At 40.6% G+C, this 26888-nt stretch overlaps 1 protein-coding gene and 1 long non-coding RNA gene across 6 annotated transcripts in view; one reads left to right on the top strand and one right to left on the bottom strand.

Moving 5' to 3' along the window:
- The window catches only part of LOC114563793 (mitogen-activated protein kinase kinase kinase kinase 4), a 111138-nt gene that overhangs the window by 76697 nt on the left and 7553 nt on the right, over positions 1 to 26888 (top strand). The window contains exons 13-26 of one of the 4 annotated variants that reach the window (XM_028590670.1): positions 3122 to 3283; positions 3850 to 3936; positions 5885 to 6214; positions 8481 to 8666; positions 12666 to 12947; positions 14682 to 14791; positions 16101 to 16261; positions 16469 to 16566; positions 17339 to 17520; positions 19575 to 19692; positions 21953 to 22067; positions 23035 to 23202; positions 23702 to 23842; positions 26697 to 26834. In XM_028590670.1, coding sequence (XP_028446471.1) covers positions 3122 to 3283; positions 3850 to 3936; positions 5885 to 6214; positions 8481 to 8666; positions 12666 to 12947; positions 14682 to 14791; positions 16101 to 16261; positions 16469 to 16566; positions 17339 to 17520; positions 19575 to 19692; positions 21953 to 22067; positions 23035 to 23202; positions 23702 to 23842; positions 26697 to 26834 — 2278 coding nt within the window. Of the gene's footprint in view, positions 1 to 3121; positions 3284 to 3849; positions 3937 to 5884; positions 6215 to 8480; positions 8667 to 12665; positions 12948 to 14681; positions 14792 to 16100; positions 16262 to 16468; positions 16567 to 17338; positions 17521 to 19574; positions 19693 to 20226; positions 20539 to 21952; positions 22068 to 23034; positions 23203 to 23701; positions 23843 to 26696; positions 26835 to 26888 lie in introns of those variants that run through there. The other 3 variants (XM_028590667.1, XM_028590669.1, XM_028590668.1) reach the window with 3 other exon arrangements.
- Positions 15201 to 26888, bottom strand: part of LOC114563798 (uncharacterized) — a 74814-nt gene continuing 63126 nt past the window's right edge. Inside the window, exons 6-11 of one of the 2 annotated variants that reach the window (XR_003693683.1) lie at positions 26729 to 26854; positions 23710 to 23836; positions 17323 to 17516; positions 17028 to 17176; positions 16454 to 16513; positions 15201 to 16237 (exon numbers count right to left, since the gene is read on the bottom strand). This is a non-coding gene — a long non-coding RNA (uncharacterized LOC114563798). The remainder of the gene's footprint in view (positions 16238 to 16453; positions 16514 to 17027; positions 17177 to 17322; positions 17517 to 23709; positions 23837 to 26728; positions 26855 to 26888) is intronic. The other variant, XR_003693682.1, reaches the window with a different exon arrangement.

The following is a 26888-nucleotide window of genomic DNA, read 5'->3' as shown; positions in this document are numbered from 1 at the left end:
ACTGCTCTTTGCTTGAACAGTCACTGTTTAATTGAAAACCATATCTAGTTTATAGATTATTTATGAAGCATCACAGCATCCCTCCCAGGAGTTACACTGTAAGTTAGAAGAGGACTAAAAATACTCCTGTTTTAGAGAACGTGAGTTATTTATGAAGCTTCTTACACGCATCGAGGAGAACTTCTCCTTCCAGAGAGAATGATGTCACCAACACCGAGAAGTTTAGATACATTTGTTTAAATACTGACTGATCCAGGAAATATGAAACATTACCGAAGATAGCATGTGTTGACGAGCTAGTGTACTTAGGCCCAGGTAAAGGGAACTTCCAACACATTTTTTCTGGCATAGGTGAAAAATCGCTCAACCAGAGTGGTATTTCTTTACACCATTCACAACCGTCCTAGGGGCGCTTAGCCCCGATAGCAAAAGGTGAAGGAGACGCGCCTGATATCAGGCTTTAATCCCAGCAATGTACTTCCTTTGAGCCAGACTAACTGATTGACAGCATTAATCAACAACAGTCTTTAGCCATTTATCAAGCAAAAATGCTAAATATTTGTTGGTTTCAGCTTCTCCCTCTCTTATGTATATATTAATTGTGAATTGAATGATAAACAATACTCAATTAATTTTAATTTACATTGCTTTTGGACGTATTTTGTCCTGTTGACCAGAGCAATTAAACATATCACCCCAGGGCTTCTGGGACACTTTGATGCGCTTTATTATTATTATTTTTTAAACATTTTATAGACCAAACAATAAATCGATTATTTGTGTATGTATAATATATATATATATATATATATGTATATACTCCCAGATTAATGATCAGTTGCAGCCATAACCCAAACACACATTATGGACCAAAGTTTTCCTCTTCATCAAGCTTTTTCTTCTCTCCTCCTCTAAGAAGGAGGTGATATGGGTTAGGAAATGCTGTTGGAAAAGCCAGTCTTTGCTCAGTGTGAGCAGCCAGGGGGACATAGCCAGTTAATCAGGTGCAGTTTATGTGTGTAATAAGATTAGAGACTTTAAACTTGGAGGTTTAGTGTTCAGATTTTTGATTGATAATATTATATACGAGACTCCAAAATCAATTTAAGGCTGGTAAGAAAAAAAAGAATTTGTGTCCCTGTAGGTAATTTTTGTAATTATCCTTTATCTCTTTGAGCTGTGGTCCTCTTCTATTAGTGTCTGTGTGAGCTCTGCTGCGTTTCCTCCTCACTTCTCTCAAAGGAGAAACATCGTGATGGCAAGATTAAAAAGAGACGATTATAAATTTTGACAGAAGTGGACTAAACCGGGCGCCCGGGTAGCTCAATTGGTAGAGCAACCGCCCATATATAGAGGTTTACTCCTTGACACAGCGGGCGCAGGTTCGACTTTGACCGGCCCTTTGCTGCGTGTTGTTCTCTCTCCCCTTTCATGTCTTCAGCTTTCCTGTCAAAATAAATGCCTAAAATGCCCCAAAAATAGAAGTGGACTAAACCAAATTATCTGGAACTAGAGATAAATACCTAAATACAATAAGAGGGACTGACAAACAGACATGAAATGAAGAAAATGTAAAGTGAGGCGTGAAGTGTGCATTGACTTTTTTGCTCATGTTTTCTCCCAGCAGCCACAGCTCCAGGCTGTGTTTCTGATTCATGACAGTGCTAGATGAATCAGACAGTAGAAGCCAAAGTTGAACCTAAGCCACGTCAGACAAATACCACTGCACATGTGAGCTCCCGTTGTGATACATTACCTCCTGTGGAACCCCTAATGTTGAGCACTAAATTGATATAAACACGACACGTCATGATACCGCAACCAAAACTGATAGCCTGCAGCTTTCCCTGCACCTTCACAACACGCTGACTGACAGAAATCAGTATAATTTCTATATCTGTCTGCTTAGAGAGCCACGTATTAGATAAGTGCCTGTCAGACTTAAAATATTACTCTAATTTAGTCTTAATGCAGGGCTCGAAATGTTGACATTTTAATTCTGTCCTGTCACTTCAGCTCATCTGTATTTATATGTCCTCCACTTGAACAGGTAAATAAATACCTAACTATCCTGGTGTCCAGAGTTTGGAAAATGCTCAGAACACACATCACAGTTTACATCAAGGTTGTTTAAACAAAATACCGTAGTATAGCCTTGAAAATCCCTGACAGCCTGTGGATTTTAAGTAAATAGCATATGTCCTTGAACAGATGGCCTTTAATGTACTGCATTTCTTATATTAGAATATACAATCAAAATGAGTCTAGACTGCTTTGAACCTAGCAGCAGTTTTTAAATCAATGTAGGACTGCACATACAACATATTTTCATTATTGGTTAATGATAGTTTTCTTCTATAAAATGTAAAAAATAAATGACAAAAGTGAAATGATCTGTTTTGTCCAACCAACAGCTTGAATTCCCCAAATATTCCATTTACTACAATATATGATCAAGAAAAGCAGACCTTTTCAAATTCGAGAAAAATGGCTGAAACAACGACTAAGTTGTCAAAATCGTTGTCTGTAGGTATAATGTCTTGTCAAAATCATGAGAAAAAAGGGAGCCTCTTGGATGTCTTACTTAGAACAAACTAAAGTGAACCACATGATGAACTTAATTGTCTCCATGGTCTAATTTAACCATTTTTTGATTATACTTTTGGCATCTTATCTACATTAGAGCTCGTTTTGGGCTCTCGTTGTTGCTGTCTATTTATTATTTCTTTTTCTGTTCCCTTTCTTCTTTGCATTTCTAACAATGTGCCCTTTAAATGGAGTTAACCATATCAATGTCAACAAAAGTGACTTTCTTTGCATGTTGTGTCTTGTTGTTAATACTAACACTGCTCAGTTGAGCTGTGGTGGCACCAAAGATGTGTTTTTTTTAAATTGACCTTAAAGGAACAACAAGCCACCGTTGTTTTCTAATAGAAGTTGCATGTGGGTTACGCCCCTCAGGATCTGATTTGTACAACTTATCAGTGCCCTGGAAATCATAATAAAAACTCGAGCTCTGTGTCACATACTGTTTGACTAGACGAAAAGTCAGAACTAGGACGCCGTCCAATGGGACATGAACCGGTTTCTCTGTTAACTCGCCTCCTGTGTCCACCGCCAGCAACAACGGCGTGAGCGTGAGATGAGGAGGCAGCAGGAGCGCGAGCAGCGCCGACGTGAACAAGAGGAGAAGAGGCGCGTCGAGGAGATGGAGCGACGCCGCAAAGAGGAGGAAGAGCGCAGGAGGGCCGAAGAGGAGAAGAGGAGGGCCGACCGAGAACAGGTAGGAGCCAGAATCCCACAGAAGAAGAAACCAGTGAGCGTGCTGTTCAGACCTTTGTCAAAGTAGTTGAACACATGGACATGTGGCTAAATTAAAAGTTGATATCTTATTTATACCACATGTTCATTTAAATGAATGTGAATCAAAAGTAAAGAGATGGATTTAGTGGGATTTGTAATGTTTTTGTGACCACGTAGTTATTAGCTCTACAACCATTTCAATATATTTTGTCATTTGGTCCACCGAGGATCTCCTAGCTAGTTTTTGTTTTTATTGCGGCACTGATTTAATTACTTGCTTTGGGGTAAAAAAATAAAAAAACAAAAATTTGGGACCAATTCTTTTGCAATTGCGTGTGGAAAAATATTTAGCTTTAAAAGAAATTTTATATCAAAATTTGCTTAGCATCTTCTTTGATTTCAGGAGGAAACCATGTCCGTCCCACCATAGTTACCAAGAAGTTGGATTTTTGAGATTTAGTTCTTGATGTTTTATGTGATACTATTATATTGATATTTGATATTCGTTGCCAAATAGACCTAACGGGGACTGTGTTTGATTGACAGGAGTACATCCGCCGTCAGTTGGAGGAGGAGCAGAGGCACCTGGAGATCCTGCAGCAGCAGCTGCTCCATGAACAGGCCATGCTGCTGGTGAGTGTTTGGCTGCCATGTCTAAACCCGGGACATCGCATTTATGCTTGAGTTTGTTTCCCCCCCGCATAATAGACAATGGAGTGTTGGCCCCTATTCTCCCTACTACCCTTATTTCTTCAAATAGTTTCTTCTTTTTCTTTCTCCTTGCCCCCCTAAATCTACAATTCTTCCTTAATGTTATTTCCATCCCAAGTGGTGTCCCAAGTGGTTATTTTTTTTTTATGTTTCCACAACTCCCAGGTTGTTGAACTTCATAATGCAGCTACTTATTATTCCTCCGTTACACAAACTTTCCTGATTGAGTTTTCCTTTCCGATCTGAACTGAATCAAGTTTTTGGGACTAACTTCTGACTTTTGTAGATCCAAGGGGAGCCGTTAACGGTAGAGGTCCAGACGTAATAAGTATTCTCAGGTTTTTGCTGGTGAAGTCGGGATGTTTACAGAGCCCTTAGTGATGGCGACGTCGTCACCAGGAAACTAGTCATCTAACTGGAAGAGAGGGCTTTCCCTGTTTTTACTCCAGATGTTCCAGGTCTTGCGCAGGTTATTTTCAGGGGTTTGTATGACTTGTTGTTTTTCCATTTTTAAAGGATTCTGCTCCTCTGGGAGGTTACAGAGGGTACTCAAATAATGAAAGGATATGATCACTCATATCCCCACTTCCAGGCCGCACACCATCACTTTATCATTGGCTGCACTCCCTGGTTCTTACAAAGTCACCATTGTGAAAAAGTTATTGATTTAAAGTTATCCAACACTTGTTTCAGCCAGGTTTATGAGAATATATCTTATACATCTCATTTAACAACCTCTTGATAGTTTAGCTGTGGCTTCTGGCAATGTGCACAAGTATTAAAACTCATATAAATCATTACTGTTTTAATAGTTTAATGGTTTAGCTTTGACCAAAGTTAACCGCTCCAACAGATGTGCAGTTGGACACTTTGGACGTCTGGGCCACAAGCTTGCTGTTGCCTGAGTTTGTTTAGTTTAGTTTGTTTAAGGGGGTGAGCCTAATGCTTGAAAATTAAAAGCAAGACCCTTCCCAAAAGTATTGATATTTAGTTGGGACCTTTCCCTTGACTTACAAAAAGGACTTCAACACCCTCTCCTCTAATTTCTCAACCCTGATTTAAGCTCAATCTGTTAATGAAACAGTAATTTTGTCATCCATTAGTAGCACAGGTTGGGATGCGCTGAGCATGCATCACATTATAATTTAACTCTGTTAGACTGTTGGCTTGTGAAGAAATGGCTCTTTAGCGAGATAATGTTCAATCCCTTCTTACTACAAAGATCCACATCAGCTGTTCTCAAAGCTGACATATTGGTCCTACTAGCTACTAGAAGATAAAGCCCTGATGTGGAGACATGTCCTCTGCATCTCCACATGTGTATGCTCTGTAGCACACACAAAAGGCATGGTTTGGATGTAACCATCCAATCTTTTTTTACAGTAAAACTCGCAAGAAACGGATAAAATATACAAATCTGAGATGTGACTAAATTAAAGACCCCCCACACTACCTTCACTTCAGCAAAAAGAAAGAAAATACACAACCCTTTCCCTTCTCTGGGGCCATGCTCCCTCCCCCTAATCATTTTTATTCAGTTCCTTTAGCAGTTTAGGCCTGGCATCTCATGACGAGGCTTACAATTTTGTGCTGACCACATCAGAGGTTTAAAAATGAGCTGTAATGTGAAACAGTGTGGCTCCTGATACTTTTCAGAAAGGAGAACACGTTTACTTGCAGCATTTCAGATGGGTTCTAGATGGGGATCCCAGAAGGAATTAAAGTTGCTGAGTTTTCATCTAAACAGGACCCTAAAGAATGGAGTTTTTTTCTTTTTCTTTTTTTTTTAAAACATGTTGTGGAAACAGTACAACTTTCCCAACGTTTTTCTGTCAAAGGTTTTGGTTTACTTGCCCCTTCCTGTACTCAGGAGTATAAATGGCGGGAGCTTGAGGAGCAGCGCCAAGCCCAGAAGCTCCAGAGACAGCTGCAGCAGGAGCAGGCCTACCTGCTGTCCCTCCAACAAAACCAGAACCTGGATAGTAACAAAACAGCCCAGCAACAGAGCGCCAAACCCCCACAGAGCGTTGAACAGGACAGGATAAAGCCCCCGCAGAGCCCTGAGCCGGATACGACAGAACAACAGAGTACTGACTCTGAAAAGACAAGTCAAAATCACAGTCTGGAGAAAACTACAGAACCCAAGCTACCTGTTGCTGACCTGCAAGGCCCCGCCCCTGACTCTGAGCCAATCAGAGAGGTGAACCCGTCACACTGACTGCTGTGGAATGCTAACTTTGCTTGTGTTGTACTCACTCCCACCGCTTCGGGTGTGCAATGTGTACATGGTGATGGCTAGTTGCTGGTGTGGGATGTGTGGACGCTTTGTAGACGAACTAAATGACTAGAATGTATTCTCTTTCTAAACTTGTAATAATTAAACAGGTCCATGATGCAAATATACTCCAGTAAAACTGGACCAGCAGCAAAAGGCCTCCTTGATAGACGTTTCTACTACAATGAAGTCGACGGAGACCCAAATTAAAACCACAAAATAATATATAAAGACTTTTCATAAGCAAAATATCAGGTAACCCACTCACATGCTCATTCCAGCCCATATACGTAGCTCTAATGCACTGTATGAACTTTTGATAACTCAATATGGGATGTTTTCAGATTTGATTACGTTGGGCAGAACTTGGGTCAAAAGATGGACAAGGAAAATGACAGTTTATGCATTCAGACTTGTGCTGCATGTGTGCTTAATTCAATTTCTGGGCAGCACATTCAGTTAATTATAATCACTTGGCTGTCACAGCTGAGCTCAACTCTGAATGTGACCCTCAGTTCTCAAGTGGTTGATCGCTTTTCATTTTCTTTATTGATTTAACAATTTGATGCAATTAGTAGGTAAAAATACCAAACAATTTCTGGGTTATTTCACTAATTAAAGTCTGGGACTCTAAACCCTAACCCTATTTAATTGTTGAAGTCTAAGAATTGTTTTTGGCCTCCCATTTTACTTTTTTGCCTGTCTGAAGTAGCCTGACAAGCCAGACCCACATCCAGATGTTGGGCCTGGGAACTCACCATTGACAGGGCTCAATCCGAGGGGCGGGATAAACGGTTGTCTTTCAAATTCCCTCTTCACGCTATAGGATAGGGCTACAACCAGGCAGAGCAACGAAGAAGGTAGCGAAGCTAGATAGATTAAACTTTAGCCATATCCGGTCAGCAAAACTCCGAACACCTCTTCCTTTTTTAATGTTTTCAGTTCCGTTCTTTGGACCAGACCAGCTCCTCCTCCCCAGCGAGGGCGCTGCTGCTCTTCTAATGATCCTTGCTGTTGTCTCTTTGCCACCATATTATTTAAGTTACTGTAATAATGAGACCCCTTAGTGTGTCTCTCTCTGTTTGGCATCCTGCTGTTGCCATTCACCACCTGTTGGGGGAAGAAGAGGAGAGAGACACTAATCAGATCCAAAATACAGTTTTTTGAGCAGGAATAGGTGGGGTGTTCAGATGATGCAAAACACAAACTTGGGCGACCGTGACTGTGAACACAAACAAGTGTTTGTGTGGTTCACTTGGCTGTTTCAGTAGAAGTCAGCAGGTTAATACACATTGAAATGATAATCCTGGTTTGTTACAATTTGTAATAGTTTAGCTGTGGGATCATGGACAATATTTCTTGAAATCATTCTGATTTAGAGATTCCATGTTTACATGGACGCTAAATGAAGTAATCCAATAAACTGTGTAACGACATTTAATCAGATTATAACTTTTTTGGACTTGTGGAAGTGGTACTGTCCACTGTGAAGCTTCTAATCTGGCGGAAATCTAACAAAAGAAGAAGATTTTCTCTCTCTCTCCCCAACTTAATGGAGATGGTTGTATTGGTGATGGTGTATTTTCTGACTTCGTTCATCTTTTCAAACACAAACGACTCAAATTGAACTTTTCGACCATCATCGTTCAACAATCCTTAAAGGGAAACTCAACAGGCTCTGTGTCGCTGCAGTGCAGGCAAACGTCCGCAGAATGAACAGAGCCGGTTGAAAATCGGCATTTTAGAATAAAAAACCCACTCTTTTACAAACAAAAAACCCCTCAGTTTTTACTGTGAATAAGTGTCCTGGACCTCGGTGTGTGTCCTAACCTTTGTTTTCCCCGTGGATGTTTTTCGCTCCACATGCATGACACTCTTTGCTGGTCGTGGTGCCGTTGTCTTACTAGCAGGGGATGTGTGGAAAATGTTGGCAACATTAACACTGCTGCCCTTGAGGAAGTGCTTTGTTATTCGTGCTGGCGTGCCTGTATTAGCAGATGACTTTCTGATGTGCTTGTACCACCGCTAGTAAAAAAAAACGTCCGCTCTGCAGCAGGAAACTAACAAACTGTAGTGCCTAATGGCTTCTGTCCACTTACTCTCCCCTTAATGTCCTCGTCCACATTGACCCGTACTCTCAAACCACTGCTAATGCTGCTGTCCTTCATTTGTGTGCGTCTGTCCTTTTTAGGCTGATGAGCGATACCGGAAGAACATCCAGGGTTCTCCTCAGGCAGCTCAGACCAAACCGCAGCAGCCTCCGGTGCCACCGCGCTCCGAGTCTTCCTACCCCAATGGGAACTCGGCATCTGAGGCGCCCGCCATGCACCCGCCCGCCATGCACCCGCCTGCCATGCATCGGCCTGTAGAACCACAGGTAACCATTAATGTCTTCAAACCCTTTCCCCGTCCTCTCGAATTATTCCGTCTTCTTTACTTTAAACAGCTGTTGTACACAGGCAGCATTTTCAGTTGTTGTCAAGTGGGTCGTTTGCCACTAGTTACAGTCCGCTGGTGCCTTTTCTCCTCCAGGATTTAGCCGTATTGTAGCTTAACGATCAAATTGAGTCACTAAAGCTGGCTGTAAAGTAAAACCAAACAAAAAAAAAAACCCACGTACGCTCCCTTCAACTCCAGATGTTTGTTTAATTATGTCCACAACAGAGAGAACAAGTTGTGAGACTCAGTGGGAGACATGACTCAAAAGCTCCTCAAACCTAAAGTAAACATACATGGAGTCATATAACAAGCTTGTATGTCAAATGATTCCCAGCAGCCTTCCTGTTTTCTTAACTGTCCTTTCCACAAGATTTAAACTTAGCAAGAACTGCCGTTTACTTGACAGAGACAATGACAGTAAAGCTCTCTTACTCTTACTTTGGATGTTGCCTGCGTGTTTGCATTTAATACCTTTTTCTCAATCTCTCGTTAAGGTTCTCCCCTTCAGGTGATTTCAAAATCCTTGAGTCTATGTTCTTGTGCTCTGGTGTGAAAGGCTTATTAGTATTTTTTTAATATGTGAGATGTGTTCACTAGTTGTGCTGCTTTTCTGTGATTTGCTCCTTCCTGGATTGTGTCTTTAGCTCAACTCTTTCAGGATGTTTCCTCTGGATAATGGATCCAACTATCCGCTGTTGTTGAACTTCTCTAGACTCTTTTCAGCTTCAGGGTTGTCATCAATTATATTTTCAATTTTATTGTGCAACTTGTGAAACTGCATTAAATCTTCAAGTTAACGACAGAATGCTCATTTTCACAGAGAAGAGCTCTTTATGAAAACACAAAGCCATTGGTTGTTTGTGAAGGTTTTATTATTTTCATCTAAAAGACATCTCCCATTTTACTCAACTTTTTGGAATTTGATCAACCCTGATTATATACTCTTCTCCCATGATTAACTCTTTGATTGACAGGTTGTCCTCCCACTCGCTAAAGCAAACAAAAGTACTTTCACCAAATGTCTAATTATTTCAGAGTCACTTTTTGTGTGTGTGTGTGTGTGTGTGTGTGTGTGTGTGTGTGTGTGTGTGTGTGTGTGTGTGTGTGTGTGTGTGTGTGTGTGTGTGTGTGTGTGTGAACATAGAACGTTTGTTCAGTGGTATGTTAGGGGGGGTCGTATGTCTCTGCTGCACATACTGTACCTCCTCATTGTGTGCTGGTGATTAAAAACATCCATAATTCATTAGCACCCAGATTTGCAGCAGGGTGACTCAGACCGTATTAGTCATCTTCTCAGAGAAGAATTCAACCCACTAAGCATGAATAATCACAGTTCATTGAAGTCCATCTGTTTTGAATATGTCGCACAGATTAAATTATACAAAAACGATGCTGTAACTTCGTAAAATGGGGGTGATGATGTAATTCACTGGTGCGTTATTAAGCATTTGGCATAATGTTAAAAGTGGATTAATCAAGTTTCTCTGATTAGCTGCGAGTCGTCAGGCTCAGTTGTGGCGTTGAGTTTTAACACTGTTGCACGTGCATACTTCACTGCGTACAGAATCAAACTGATGGATTCATTTTGAGGTGTTCTGATTAGAGCTAATTTAATAAAAATAAATAAAAAAAATAAAAAACTGCAGTGTGAACTACATTACTTGAACTTCCAAACGACAAGAAGCTGCAGTCATGGAGTATTCTCTGTTAACGTTGAAACAACTACAGCTACTTGTTTAAGGTAGATCATGGATATTGTGAAAGAAACCAAGACGGGATGTGGACCGCAGTGTCAAAGTCATAAGCTTTCTTACCTCAGCCATGAATGCTGTAAACCTGTGCGTGGTTCTGCCTACATGTATGTTTGCATGCCAGCCTGTGTTCATGCCTTACAGTATAATACAGTTCATCTTCATGCTTGGCACTAGTGGTGAGGCTGAATCCTCCTGAGGCTGAAAATGGGTGAGACTCAAGTTAACTAACCCTAAACATTGACACTGTAACGTATAGTGTTAATGTAAATATATCTGCATTGGAGACTAAAGTCAAAGCACGACATATACCGAGGAGCCTCTATTTAAAAGTTTTAATACAAAATAAATATCCCACCTGAGTAAAAGTTTAGAGATTTGTACAGACTCTGGAAAACGTCTTAAATCACTTCTGGATTCAAGGCCTTTAACTGTCTTGAAGTTACACATAGTGTTTCATGTAGAGTTTTTGGTGAAATTAAAAGAATGTCAATAGTTTCTAATTGATATTGAAAAGAGGCTCCTTGTTATTAGGGATTTGTATTCTATATTCTTATCACTGCCATATTCCAATCAATTATTCTAAACATGCAACAACTTGAATATAAAAATGACATACAGTATAACCAAATCAAATAATTAACGATGATCTTGATTTAGGAAAGTTAAAAATGAGTCAACAGTAAGCGTCTAACCAATATTTGTCTCAGGAGCCACTTCGTCTTTCCATTCACTGCCTGTGCTTTTTTTTTTTTTTTTCTGTTTACTCTCAGAAATCAAAATTATGACATTATACCTTTTGTCGCTCAGACTGCGAAATAAGTAATTAAAATATGATTAGAATAGCTCTTACAGTGGAGTTCACTTTGCCCTTTTACTCTCCTGGCCTCTTTTCTGTCCCCCCCTACCTCCCCCTCCCAAAAAAGGTGCAGCCTCAGTGACAAAATGTACAACGTACATGTGCTTTGATTTTGAGAATGTTGCTTCTGTCCTCTGATGGCACTTTAAAAATGTGGGTTCTTTATCTTTAGGGGCTCTGCTACTAATTGGAGCCATACCTTTAGATGCTTTAGATGTTGAGCTGATACACAGCTCAACATCTAAAGCCAGTGGTTCTTAACCTTTAATCCTGTATTCAGCGCTGGTTTTATATTCTAGTCTTTAAGTTGGTTTGGTGACTCTGTGTCTAGAATATTAACCAGAAAAAAAAAAATTCTACGAAAATCGCTTCTACCCCCTTTCAGACATGGACCTCGTTCCGTAAACGTGATGGCAATTTTACATGTCGGCCTCATGTCTGAGTCACATTTACATAAGTCATGATGGCAACCTTACTGACCTGTACCATTTCCTTCACCATCAACATGGAGCAAGATTGAATTGAATGCTGTCAGATTAACGTAGAGGCTGCAGCAGCATGAATTTACATACACGAAAGAGATTTAATGTACGTCTTGTTCCTTCTTCTTAAGAGATATGTAATAAATCTATCACTTAACTATAATCTCTACATTTTCCTCCATGCCAACTGCAGGGCTAATATTTATGAATATCCAGCCAAACACTTGAGATACAGCATGTCAGCAAATAGGAATTAGGCCCAACGTAATGTCTTGTCATTCAATGCTCAGTTGGACGATATAAGAAAGGCAGGATGATTCACTCTCTAAATAAGATTTATTTGTGGATTCACTAGTGAGGGCGGGGCAAGCAGTGATCAATTATTAAGACTTAAATGTCAAAGTAAGTTTTAAAATCCATTACTGACGCAGCCTGTGAGAAGACCGGAAACACTCATTCTTCCTTAATATCATTACTTCCCATCTCACTGCTGGAACGGCTCTCTTTTGCAAACTTGCCGCCAAATATCGCACAAGCATTGTGGCTGTTTCTGTTACAGTGCTGTCGTGTTTGAAAGAAACCATGACAAAGGGCTATTTTTGAATGACAAAAAGCCTTCACATCAACGGATAGATGAAGCTAGTGATGCTACATATTCCATGTCTGAAAAGGGATAATGTCAAAGCTGCATGTCAGTGTTCCTAAAGCTTTTTGGAACAGTTTATGCTCCCGTATGGCTCCAATCTTACAAACCCCTAAAGATACTGAGAAGCCCCTGTCCTAGTTATAGTGCACTGCATGCAGACTGACCCGTCCTCCCCCAATGTGTTTTTGTTGTCTGTAAGGTCCGTTCCCATCTGGCTGCTTTAAAGAGCAGTGGCAGCGTGGCAGCGTCAAACTCCTCCGCTACCACGCTGCCTGCTGTGTCGCGGTCGCACTCCTTCACCGAGCCGCTGGCCGCTAGCTTTGAAAATCTTCACCTTCGCAACAGCCAGGAACACCCTTACTCTCCATCTTCATCACCATCCTCCTCATCATCAACGCCTGCACGCACTGACCCACAACCCCACTCCCAGCATAGGCCCTCACCCCGTGAACCAGCCCCTTCAGAGGATGTCCCGCCCAGGGTAAGGACAGGAAGAAAGATCCCTGGTGTAGTCTGGCAGCAGTAGAGCTCAAACTGTCATTATCCTTAACATATTACTTTAGCTTCCCACCATCTGCCTGATTCTTTATGCTATCAATAATTCATGTATTGGATTTTCTCTTCTTGTGGTACAGAAAAAAGATTGTGGCAGAATTATAGATGATTTAATTGAATACAATGAATTAACATAACCGTTTTTGAAATACTGTAAGCAGGTTTCCGGAGAAAATCACGTTTGGTGTTAAACTATTCCCCCTGATACTCAGAGTATCCAGATAAAGAGGAAGTTAGCGTCACTCTGTGTGGGGTGAATCAGAGTTGACATGAAGAGAGGTAGCTCGCTGTTAATATGAACCACAACAATCAGTCAGATCCTCTTTATAACCCAGTCCTTGGTACTTTGACATTGCTAAACACTAGCACAAGTTAAGACAATTTCTCTCATGTTCCTTTTCCTTCCCTCACTAGATTAACTTAGTCTTTAACTGTACGGCCACTAAAGGACATAGAAATAACTGCAGAAGGAGAGAAAAATAATCAAAGGAGGAGAGAGTTCTGCATTTAGATAACCGTTTTTCTCACCTGAATGTATAACGTGTTAGACGCTATAACTAAATATAGGGAAGACCGGAAAGCTATGGGGTAAAATCCACAAATGTGGGTAGTCAGAATCCAAAAGACTAAGACGGACCTAAATTCAGTCCACAGAGCCAAAGTTAATTGCCCACCAGAAAAATAGGTAAGGTCTTGACCAACTGCCACTTTGCTCGTTTGAAAGCCATGATATCTCTCTCTCATGGGTGGGCCAAATTCTCTGGGCGGGCAAAGCAGAGAAAGGGGAGGTAACCTTGCTCCTTATGACCTCATAAGGAGAAGATTAGAGATCGGCCCATCTGAGCTTTCATTTTCTCAAAGGCAGAGCAGGATACCCAGGGCTCGGTTTACACCTATCACCATTTCTAGCCACTGGGGAACCATAAGCAGGCTGGGGGAACTCATATTAATGTTAAAAAACCTCATAAAGTGAAATGTTCATGCCATGGGACCTTTAAACTTCTACACAAAGCAAAAATAATGTTGACTGCTGTGACTGGAAGCTCTGTTCTGCTCTCCTGTGTTGTTGGATGCTCCCAAATGTTCTGCATTGGCTTTACTGAATTTACATGTGACTCTGAAAGGGGAAAAGGTATGACTATAGGTGTGACCTGTGACTACTGGTGTAATAGCTTTGTTTTGCTCTGGGCGTGGAAAGCGGTTTAGTTGGTGGAGGACATGTGTTTTGAGTGGAATTAAGTTCTGCGTTCTCTTGGTCTGTAGATTCACTCTGTTCAGGTTTTGATAACAGTGTCCTTCTACATTTAGTTAAAAACGCAGCCAAATTAGACATCCACAGCTGACTAGAAGCAGTGATTAAATTAATTTACATAGTTCAATTGTGTTTTTGATTGGGATAATTTCATCACTGACTTTTGGGTTTGAAAATGAATGTTTCTCTGTTTAATATGGATTGTTTGCTAAATAAGCTAAAAGCGTTAGCCACTTCTTGAATGATCTTGAGCAGGATAGTGTCAACTAGGGTTGTTGTGATGCTACAGCAAAGCCTTCACAGAAGGTGTTATGATAGGTTGCATTTTATGTATTCGCTGCACTTTCAAGCACATTCCTGCACACCAAGTGTTTATGTGTGAGCTGGTCACTGTCTTTATCACAAAAGGTTCCTGTAAGGACTACATCAAGGTCCCCGGTGTTGTCAAGGCGAGACTCGCCTCATCACCATGGCAACGCCTCACACGGCAGCCATGCTGTGCACCGCCCCTCTGCCAGGTAAACTGACATACCCCTCTGATTTGTATGATTCTGTGTTTCTTTGGAAATTAGAATGGAGTTTGTATGGTGTAAATGCCTGATGTATGTATGAATATAAAGGATATCTGTGGAATTATAAAAAAAAAAATAACACTATATAAAATGTATAAATAACTATTTGATGAAAATATAAATGGTTTGGCATATGCTTTGATAAGAGATAGAAAACAAATCAGTATATTTGCAATATCTTATTAAATATGTACATTCATTGGTAGTTATTACATCTACTGTTCAAACAATACAATCTGTAACATAAAACTTGCATACGAAAAAAGAAAGTTAATTGGAGTATAACTGGGCCCTGAATATTGCCTTGTGGGACTCCGCTAGTTGCATCTTTAGACAAGAATAAGTGCCGCTACTATATGTTTACAGAGAACGTTTTATTGGAGACGAATCAGTCCAGGGCTTTGACACAATGAAACCTTCAGGAAATAAAGCAACATTTTAATTTGTCCAAGAAAGTTATTTGCAGGCAGCCTTCAGGAGAAAGGTCTGAGTGCTATGAAGCAGTATGAAACCAGGCTGCTGTTTTCAACTATGTTATTAAAAATATATGAAAAAGAATGACTTTCTCAACGACTCTTCAAAACAAACGCTTGCCTTGTTTGGCGATATATTTAACTCACACACAGGAATGACTTCACTGTTTGTGCTGCTATAGTTTATGGAGTGTTGTGGGAGGGTTTATGTACTAGTGCTAGCTAACCTTGTGATACAGTTTTCGATTTGCAAACCACAAAACATCTCATGAGATTCTCTGTGTCATCGCTCACCCTGTGGTGCTGTATTTAATTTTATCTCAAGAACATATACTCTGTTCTTACTGTACTATTACTTATTTAGCATATTTGTTTTCTTCATCATGGACTTTAAATATAATCTATTGCCATTATTAAGTTAAGTTTTTTTATGTTAAACAAAATATTCGGTTATTCTGCTATGTTAATATTATTCATTTATTTCCTGATTTACAGCTCTTTTGTACTGGCTCCCAATTTTTGCGTCACTTAAAGATAATTTAGGGACATTCTGAACCTCAAGCCAGGGAAATTTGAATATCAGCCCAAAATATTCGCTATTAACATCATGAAAATATCAGTTTCTATCAGAATAAAGAACCTACCCACTTTTTAAAAATCTGATTACATAGTACAGTCAGTGGTGCAACAGCGCTTCTGCAACCCTACCGAGTTAAAAGTCTGTATCTCTACAATGGCTTCATCTCTGACTTTCTTGACTCCGGTGTTTGTTGGCCCTACAGTGCGGCGGAGCCTCGGCTGCTGTGGGAGCGAGTGGAGAAACTGGTTCCCAGACCAACCAGTAACAGTGACAGCGGAGGCTCCAGTTCCTCCAGCAGCTCCAGTAACTCAAGCTCTCAGCCCGGTTCTCACTGCGGCTCTGGAGAAAGATTCAGGGCCCGCTGTGAGTCCACACACACTTCAAATCTGCACTAAGAAACATACAGGAGGTGGACAATATAACTGAAATGGCACCATGAAAATGTTGTGCTGAAGTAAAATCCACTTTAGTTAGGGGGCTACACAAACTCAGGTGAAAACATGCATACACATTTGGATTTTTTCATCACTTTTTAGAATAAACTGAACTTTTCACCTCCACCTCCTTCAGCCTCCTCCAAATCAGAGGGTTCGCCCCTCCAACGGCCAGAGAATGCTGGGAAAAAACCAGAGGAGAGGAAGGACTTGGTCAGGCCAAACAGACCAGCGGTGAGAGTTGACTCCAAGCCGACTAGCCAGTACTGTAGCTCGCTAGCTGGGATAGATCTAGAACTCTGTGTGTGTATAGTCATGATTACATGATGGTATGACGCTTTTGGGTTTGTTTGAAAGCTGGAGTTTGCGTGATGAGTTAGCGTGGCCTGATGGGAGATTTTTCTCCTTGTGTGAATGATAATAAACTTGCTCATTTGGACTGTGTCATGTAACCTGCACATCATCCTATAGAGTGAAGTGATAAGACTTTGTGAAATGGTTGTTTTATCTTTGGATTGCGCTCCCTGGCTGAAGGGTTTTCTGCACTTATCGCTTGCTTTCTCTCCACTGGTCTTTCTGCCTAAGCGGTGGCCATCTTAACTCATGCCTCTTCTAACCTAAGTATACTGTTATACTTTTTCATCTTTGCAGCTCTAATAATTGTCTCATTATTCAAATTAATTCACTAACTTTACCTACAGTAGCTTGAAGAGCATCAGCTGTACGATGTTTCGTTCCTCGCTTCATCTCTTGGCTTTGCTGCTCTCACGTTGGCTTCTCATTGGCTGGCGTACCTCAATAACCACTCTTCCTCTCCTGCAGCTTTCTGTTTCCGGCTTTAGTTCTTTCAAAGGAAGATTAACGGAAATCTTATGACATCCTAGCTAACACCTCGTATATGTAAAATTCCCAGATGAATGGAATAAATTCCAACAGAGGGAGAAAAATAGACAACCATGAGATAAAATTACTTTTGACGCAAGTTTTTACCTTTCACCTCCTTTAGGACCTGACGGCTCTGGCCAAGGAGCTACGTGCAGTGGATGACGTTCGCCCCCCAAATAAGGTGACAGATTATTCATCCTCCAGTGGTGAAGATTCAGACACCACTGATGAAGATGACGATGAAGAGGTAGACCAGGAGGCAGGCGAAGAGTCCACCTCTGGCCCGGAGGACTCCAAAGCTGTGTATGTACACAACTTTAACTTCTGGTCTCATACACAGTCATAGTATAGTATGTCCAAAAAGTGATTTAAAAAAAAAAAGTAATAATGTATGTAGAAAAAAGTCATCTATCTATAAATTACAGGAACGTCTGTCTGTGTGTCTGTTATTCACATACCTCTCGAACCGTTAGTCCGATGGAATAAGTGCCGTGCCAAGTTTGACGTTGTTTGGATCAGAAATGCAAAAGATATTGTTAAATATATATCGCTAAAAGAAGCACACATTGACTTTTGCCACTCTAGCCGCTGGCCACTCCCCCTCTCACACTGCACACTGAGTGAGCACAGTGCAGGACCAGAGACAGAGAGGGTCGAAGAAAGCAGCAGAGCTTTGGCAGCTAAAATGTGCAAAGTAGCACTACTTTGGACTGTCTTTGACTTTGAATAAACAAACGACAATTCCCGAATTTAAGGACGTTTCAGAAGCCCACACGGGCATTTGCCAACACTATATAGTATTAAGTTGCTGTGAGCTGTAGCCTACATTCAGCACTTCTAAACAGAGGCAGAACATAATGGAATCTCTGAGATTATTCCTTAACAGCGCTGTGCAATGCGAGAAAATCTCAGAGCTGAACTGGGCAGACACAGCAGTTTTTATCAGACTCGCCCTGGGTCAGGTTAATTAAGTCTACTGCTAACTTCAACGTCCACGTCAAGCCACTAAACCTGTATGGAAATTAACGCCTCTGCTGGTTTACAATCATACGACACGAGACAACACAGTCTCTCTCTGCACGCACACACACAAACAGTCCGGTTCTGGTGGTTGATGGATGCATGATTAGCTCTCATAACGCCATTATAAAGTCTTAAGTGTAGTATGTCGAGAAAAGTCATAGTATTGCATGTCAAAAAAAAACGTCAGCCAGCCTGGACTCTGTATCGAACCTGGGTCAGAGTCTGCAGAGACTACTTGCTGGTTGCCTTTTGGCAGCCATGCTAACCACTGAGCCAGGGTGCCACCAAAGAATTTACGTTGAAAACAGTAATAGCATAGTATGTCGAAAAAAAGCCATTAAAAAGTTGTGTTATGTGTGGCCGGTTAGCTCAATTGGTAGAGCGGGCGCACATATGCAGCGGTTTTTCGACGCAGAAGGTCTAGGGTTTGAGTCTGACCTGTGACGGTTTTCCTGCATTTCTTCCCCTCTCTCTCCCCTTTCATATCTCAGCTTTCCTATTGAATAAAGGCAGAAATGCCCCCCACCCCCCAAAAAAACAGATGGTATGTAGAAAAAAGTCCTAGAATAATTTGTTGAAAAACTTAAACAGTGATAAAACAAAAACTGTAAAAGATATCAAAAAGCTGAATCATTTTCTAACAGCTTAAGGTTTTGTAAATAGTTTAACGTTTGGATGACTTCTGTAGTTGAAAGTATGTGGGAGCAGTAGCAGTTAGAAGTGTAAAAACCTGAAAAGGATTTAAATATTGCTCCATTGACATTCAATGTAAAAAGAAAAAAGCTTAAAGGTCCCATCACATGGTGCTCTTTGGATGCTTTTATATAGGCCTTAGTGGTCTTAGTGGCTCTTTCTCTGGGTGGGCAAAGCAGGGAAAGGGAAGGTAACCTTTCCCCTTATGACCTCATAAGGAGAAGATTCCAGATCGGCCCATCTAAGCTTTTATTTTCTCAAAGGCAGAGCAGGATACCCAGGGCTCGGTTTACACCTATCACCATTTCTAGCCACTGGGGGACAAAATGCAGGCTGGGGGAACGAATATTAATGTTAAAAAACCTCATAAAGTGAAATTTTCATGCCATGGGACCTTTAATATTTTAAAAACTATAAATGGTGGAGAAAAGTTGAATACAAGGAAGAGATCAACATTTTGATATTTTAACGGTTTTTGTAGCTGAAAGTATGCAGAAGTAGTAGGTGACCGAAAATTGTACGGAAGAATCTGAAAACATTACTGTGAATGCTGCTGAATCAGCATTCGCACAATTATTTTCCAAATTGCAGCCAGCCGAAACAGTATGTTTGTGTTGAATAGCTCTCCTTCTCTCCTGCAGTTCTTCTAGGCTGAGTAATGGTGAAACAGAGTCAGTGAAAACCATGATTGTTCATGATGAAGGCGAGAGCGATGCAGGCTCAACGCCTTGCAAAGACAGCACGCTGATCGTCAGACAGGTACTGGCTGAAAAAAAAAAAAAAAAAAGACAAACACGCCAATCATCTACCACATATTTTAAGTTGTTCTGTTGTGTACTTTTTCATTTAAACCCCAAGTGTTTTTCCATTTTGTTTGTATGTTGTGTTGATCATTTTCTGTTTTTGTATACTTTTTTGGCCAGTAGTGTGTACCTCAGTAGAAGGGAAGTGTAGATTGGGTATAAAACCTCAAATAGCTGAATTATGCCTACATAAAGACCAGTAGCTAATTCAATAACGGGGATTTATTACATTGATAAACATTTATTCAGGTTTTGTTACATTTTTCATCCATTTAGACTTTGAAAAGTTATAGCATCGCTTAGATTTAGTACCAATAAACCAATGACCATATTATCTTACAAAATAGTTGACTACTAACAAGAGTTTTACTTCCGCCTGTAGAGTAGCCACTGTAGTTTGCCCTTTGCGCTAGCTAACACCTTCCCTTCCCCCGAACTCATGAGGAACACATCTAGACCCACAGTCGTCTACCCCTCTTTCTACTTCCAGAGTACAGGTGACAACAGAAAGCGTCCGAGCCCCGGCCCGGGCCAAGCTCAAACCCCCGGGCTGCTTACAGGCTTTGCCCCAAGTCCTGGCTCGGTATCGGTATCGGGCCGGGCCACCACACCCCCAGCCCCCATCATCATCATCACCACCACCACCATCACCCACCACAGCACTCGGACAGGAATGGCTTTGCTGGACGCATCCACCACCTCCCAGACCTGATCCAGCAGAGCCACCATTCCTCTCCCTCCTCCTCTGCATCCAACTCCCCTTCCTCTTCCAGCCTTGCCAGCCCCTCCACCATGTCCCCTCAGAGTCCCCTGGACAAGCTCAGCATCCTCATAGAGGTATGTCCGCCAGCCCCAACATGGACACCCGCTTGCCATTTCTTGTGTAATCTTGAATAGGAGCAAAGAGAGGTCGAAATCATCATGGCCTGCCATAATTGGGAACACCGTAGAACAGGGGTCTTCAACGTTTTTTAAACCAAAGGACCCCTTAGCTGAAAGAGAGACGGATCAGGGACCCCCTACTACTAATATTGTATAAATTTAAGTTGCATATTAAACTGGTGAAGGGTGGCCTACAGCCATTATACATACCTTTTTAGTAAATAGAATACTAAGCTATTAAAAAATAATTGTGGCATGATTTTATAAATAATATTTTTATGTTACACATAAACTGTATCTCTGAATGGCTATCTTAGTGACTACCTTACCTAATTTAATATATAATAATTTGGAGGCCCCCTGCATTGACTTTGATCGGATCGCATTGACTTTGACCGGATCCCCTGTTGAAGATCTCTGCGGTAGAGTATAAAGTAGTTAAGATAAATACCCGCTAATAAGGCGGCACAAATGTATAAGTTCAGAGCTTCACAAACAGCCACATGTAGGCCGCCATCTGCTGATCACCATTGGCACTGGTGATCCTGCTCTAGCCCTATATGGCCCCTTCACCATTTCTTGTTTTGCTGTTTTTCTCTCTACTGACAAACTTTCTAAAGAGAAATGGTGGTGTTGGTGAATAGCTGCATTTTAAGGATAATTCGGAAGTATGATTGTAGGACAAAGCAGATTTAAAAAAAAACATTTTGCCCTGTGAACACCCTGTTGAGTTTATTGTATGCATTTGTAGGTACTTTGATTTAAAAAAACATCAACTTACTTCCAGCTGTTTCTCAGTGAGTTTTGTATTTATGATCACAACAGACGTGTTAGCTCTGGTTTTAGCTTCTCTGCTAAGTGTCCTCACAAATGTTCCCCCAAACATTTTATTCCTTGATGTTGCCTATTTTCAGCAAACGAGTCATATTCTCACATTCCCCAGACAATAGATCATAGCGAACAGGGCAGTTAGGAGCACAACGGCAAGTATGTTTCCCATGGAAATACTTTTTTTTTTTTTTTTTTTTTTTTTTTTTTGCATTTTTGTTTCCCCTTTTGTTCGTTTTGCAAACAGCACTCCATATGTTTTACCCTCCAGCATTGGATTTGCCTTTTTCCTTCCGAATTGAATGCCCATTGTATTTGCATGTAACGCATACAGAAGTACCTCAGTTTGCCTGCTTGTTTGACGACATTGTTTTGTTAATTGTTTACATACATTTTTATTTTTAGGCATCCGGTGCTGTAGATAAATTTTTGATCTGTAAAAAATAGCACATTCAGAGTTGTGATATTCTGGCTAAATCACTAAATCTTATTTTATCTCACTGTAGAGCCAGTCTAGTAACAACATGCAGAAACACAAGTCTTCCTCCTCCTTCACTCCGTTCATCGACCCACGCCTCCTTCAAGTCTCTCCATCCACTGGCAGCGCCCTTAACAACATAGGTAAGTCCTGTCCCCCTTTGACTGCTGGGAAAAATCTGATGTTAAAAGGTTCACAGTTTTAAGTTTTAAGGAACTTATTTATAACTTTTTATCCCAGGCCTCCATAGGCCTTTCCATCCAAAGTTCCAGCAACTGGAGGAAAATTCAGGAGCTACGAATTTTAGGAACGACAAAAGGTCCTTTTAGTATGTTGAGCAGCTTTCCATTTGCACCTCAGGCTCAGGAACATTAAGTTTTAGAAAATCAGAAATTAATAAAACTAGGACTGTTAGGGTGGGCAACAGCAATAACAGCATTTACCTTCTTTATTAACTTTATTTATTGTTGCTTTAATTCAGTTCTACACAATATTCAAAACGTTTCTCATTAACCTTTCCTCTGACTAATCAGTATTACATTTTATTTGATTTATAGTGTCAAATCATAACAGACCTTATCTTAGAACACTTTACATATAGTGCAGTAGTGTTGATTGTTGCAAACTCTGCCCCAGTAGATTGAACTTTGGAGCTGTCACAGATTTTAAACAAAGCGTTCTTATCAAGGCAGTCCTCCTGTTCCCATCATCCCTCAGAGGATCGGCCATCATCAAGGCCAGATCTTTCCAGCCTTAAGGACTTTGGTATGCTGATCCATTACCTCACCTGATGCAGCTGGTGACCAGCCATTGACCTCTTAAGATTGTTCAGTCTGCATTTAATCACTGATTTGATGAGTTTAGATTTTCCTACAGATGTTTTAAGTCCAGCTGGCATGATCCACTTTCTGACACAGATACCATGATAATATGATGCAAAAATATAACTATTATTATTAATAATATGAAGCAATTATTAATAATAATATGTGGCAAACGAAGGAGATCCATCCACCTTTCTAATGTTGACCATTTGACTGACCCCCACCCTGCCCGGTAAATTCTACATCCTACACCGTCCTACCTAAGCCCTTCCCTTTGACCTTTTAGGTTACGGGAACGACGCCCGGCTAGCAGAGGCGCTGAGGGCCGACCCATCTCGGAAAGGCTCCGTGGTCAACGTTAACCCGGTCAACACTCGCCCGCAGAGCGACACGCCAGAGATCCGCAAATACAAGAAGAGGTTCAACTCTGAGATCCTGTGTGCTGCACTATGGGGTAAGATATAGATTGCAACGATAAGTTAGTTTTAATTTTTCATCATTATCTAAGGCAGGTTTAACATTATATTACCTTTTTTACTACACAACGTGTCAATAATGAATTAATTTGTAAAAACTATTATATTCAGGGGCGCCTGTGTAGCTCACTTGGTAGAGCGTGCGCCCAATGTACAGAGGCTCAGTCCTTGCCGCAGCAAGTTTAATTCTGACCTGCGGTCCTTTACTGCTTGTCCTTCTTCCTTCATGTCTAAGATGTCCTATCAAACAAAGGCCTAAAATGCCAACAACAAAAAAAAAAACTTTAAAAATACTATATTCAATGTCCATCAGAAAAGCTTGAGTGTTTTTCTTAGAAGTCATATTTAAAAAAGTCTTCACCACCTGGTGGCAGCAAAGTCCTGACAAAGCTACATACTGCATCTGGCTGACCAGATTTTTCAGTGTTGTTAGAGTTCTCTAAGTGTGTGTGTGTGTGTGTGTGTGTGTGTGTGTAGGAGTAAACCTGTTGGTGGGCACAGAGAGTGGTCTGATGCTGTTGGATCGCAGCGGTCAGGGGAAAGTCTACCCTCTGATCAACCGACGGCGCTTCCAGCAGATGGACGTCCTGGAGGGACTCAACGTCCTGGTCACTATATCACACACACACACACACACACACACACACACACACACACACACACAATAGGTTTATTACACTTCATGCAGACAAATTAGTCCCACTGGGATGAAGAATTGATCAATGAGATTGAGACACACACAGATGCTATTACAATAAAAATGTATACAAATCCTGCATGCAGAGGATTGTGCATACAAATAAGTGTATATATATAAAATAAACAAATTTAAATTTAGTTTGAGTTAATTATGAAAATGAAAAACAGTTTCACTTCTGTTTATCCTGCTTTGTTAGCTCATAGTGCACTGTGACGTTAATGTGTGTGTGTGTGTGTGTGTGTGTGTGTGTGTGTGTGTGTGTGTGTGTGTGTGTGTGTGTTTTGTCTGGTCAACTTCTCCTTCTGGCATTTGCACAAACAACCACACACACCGGTTCACATCTGACGTATTTTTAGACGAATTGTGCGTGTCTGCATCTGTTGCATAAATATTATTTTTCACACACACACACACACACACACACAGGTGTTCCAAGATTTCTCAGATTGAAAGCATCCACATTCTTACTTCTCTTTCCTCAATTTCACACACAAAGACTGTGTGTCACAACAGAGATATTTTTGAGCTAAACGGATGTTGAGTAAATCTTGGCTGGTTGAGACCACGTTGCGTGTAAAATATGTAACTCTGACAAACACTTGAGCTTTCCATGATGGAAATAAATGCCACAGAGCAACATGCGTCGATTTCCATTGCAGGGGACCAGGGGCTGGCTGCTTCTGTGATATACAGCTGCATGAAAAGCCAACGCAAGAATGCACAAATAAGGTGTACTCTTTTTATGGTCCTATCCATACAGAATTTCTTTTGACTTTACTGATTGTCAGAAGACTACCTACAGTGGTGCTAGTTTAGTGCATGTGCCCAGTATGTGATTTAGGAATAAGGGGCCAATAGAACAATTCTACAAATGATTAAAAGGAAGCAGGAAAATAACACCAGATTCATAGATGTCAATAGTTGCCTTTTGTAAGAAGGTGTCTTTTCCTGATGCCTTTTGGGTTTAGTAAAAATATATATATATATATATATATATATATATATATATATATATATATATATATATATATATATATATATATATATATATATATTGAATTGGACCAGTTCTCATCAGTATAAAATACTAGCATGTCTGTCTTTTATCCCATAACCATATATTGTACATTCAAGTTTCAACTGTGAAGGTAACTGGATTTAATTATTGTAGAAAAATTATTTGTATAGTTAGCTTTTTTCCACTTTGGGGATGTACAGTGGTCATACCAGTATATGTTACATTAAAGCCTAGTAGTTTAGAGCACTGGCACCTTTTTTAAATTCCAGTTCAAGCTCAAATCTAATTTAATGTCAAATTTCACTAGCTTAAAGGATATGTGCATAATGTTCAACTTAAAAAAAAAAGTGTTGAGTATGTTTCATAATGACAATGGCATGATATAGATGGACTGGTGTAGGCAAGGAGCTCAGATAATTCTTTGACTGTACTACTGACTGAAAAGTATTACTTTATGTAACTCTACCAAAGTATCAACAAACTAGTAATTGGACCATTCTTATATCATCCTACCGCTCAACAAAGCAAATCTCTCTTTTCTTTATTATTATATGGAATTATACACAGTAAAAAGAGGGACAGCTGGCCATTTATTGTTTTTCAGTCTATATGTATGTACACATACACGCACACACAAAAACAGTGTTCCTTTGCATGTTGTTATGTCCCAACTTGACCCACAACTTCCGGAAATGTTGCAAAACACTGCAGACATACAGCACGGAGGAGAAAAATCCCACCATATGAAATGTATTATTTCTAAACTGATCTCCGCAGCAGTAAAGATGAGAATGCAATCATTCAGACAATGTTAAATAAAAAATTTAGAATCATTGCAGACTACAGTAGAATAAAATCTCAGCCAGCAGCCAATAAGGACATTCTAAGTAGCTTTTAGGGTTAGTGTGAATAGTCTGTCAAAGTCTAAAGAGGCCAAAACTCCTGCAACACTTGTAGTATAAAGAACAACTTTATTGAGAAACCAACGTGTTTCGGCTTGCAACCTTTATCAGGGTATGCACAGACTGACCATATCCACATCTATCTATAAATTGCAGGAATGTCTGTCTGTCTGTGTGTCTGTCTGTGTGTTATTCGCATATCTCTCGAACAGTTAGTCCGATGGATTCCAAACTTGACAGGTGTCCTGCTACAGGCACAAGTAAGTGCAGTACCTTAGTAGTAGAAATGTAAAAGATATCGTTAAATATATATTGCTAAAAGAAGCACACATTGGCTTTTGCCACATGCCACATGCACAACAACGTTAGCTACATGACTGCTGGATATACCAAACTAACTTTCCTTCACTTTCCTGGAGCACAAGCGGATAGCTGAAAGGAACATCGCGACTGTTGTGTGGAAGGTTGGCGAAAAAAGGCGCTACGCTTTTCAGGCTATTTTTCCGCTGAGAGGAAACTCAATAAAAAGCCATTTGCCAACACTAAATATCAAACAAAAGCCAGAAACTATATAGTATTAAGTTGCTGTGAGCTGTAGCCTACATTCACCACTTCTAACCAGAGGCAGAATATAATGTACTCTCGGAGATAAATCCCCTACTTCAAAGTCAAGCCACTAAACCTGTATGGAAATTAACACCTGAAATGTTAAATTCGTTAACAATCATACATCTCTCTCTCTGTCTCTCTCTCTCTGTAATGGACAATTCCGCTTCCAACCTGTAGGGGGACCTAAGCGGGAAAAGTTCTCTAGTGTTGCTTTAACTCGATTTCACCTCTCTCAATCTATGACAGGTAAGAAAAACAAGCTCCGTGTGTACTACCTGTCCTGGCTGAGGAACAAGATCCTGCACAATGACCCTGAGGTGGAGAAGAAACAGGGTTGGACCACCGTAGGAGACCTGGAGGGCTGTGTCCACTACAACGTTGGTAGGTCACATACTCACAGCCTGTTAATAAACAGCAATATTAGGAATTTTGATT

Source organism: Perca flavescens, chromosome 11 (assembly GCF_004354835.1).
Source record: "Perca flavescens isolate YP-PL-M2 chromosome 11, PFLA_1.0, whole genome shotgun sequence".
In the NCBI taxonomy this organism is placed as follows: domain Eukaryota; kingdom Metazoa; phylum Chordata; class Actinopteri; order Perciformes; family Percidae; genus Perca; species Perca flavescens.
Note: the sequence above shows the minus strand (reverse complement) of the source record. Positions and strands in the feature narration are given on the sequence as shown.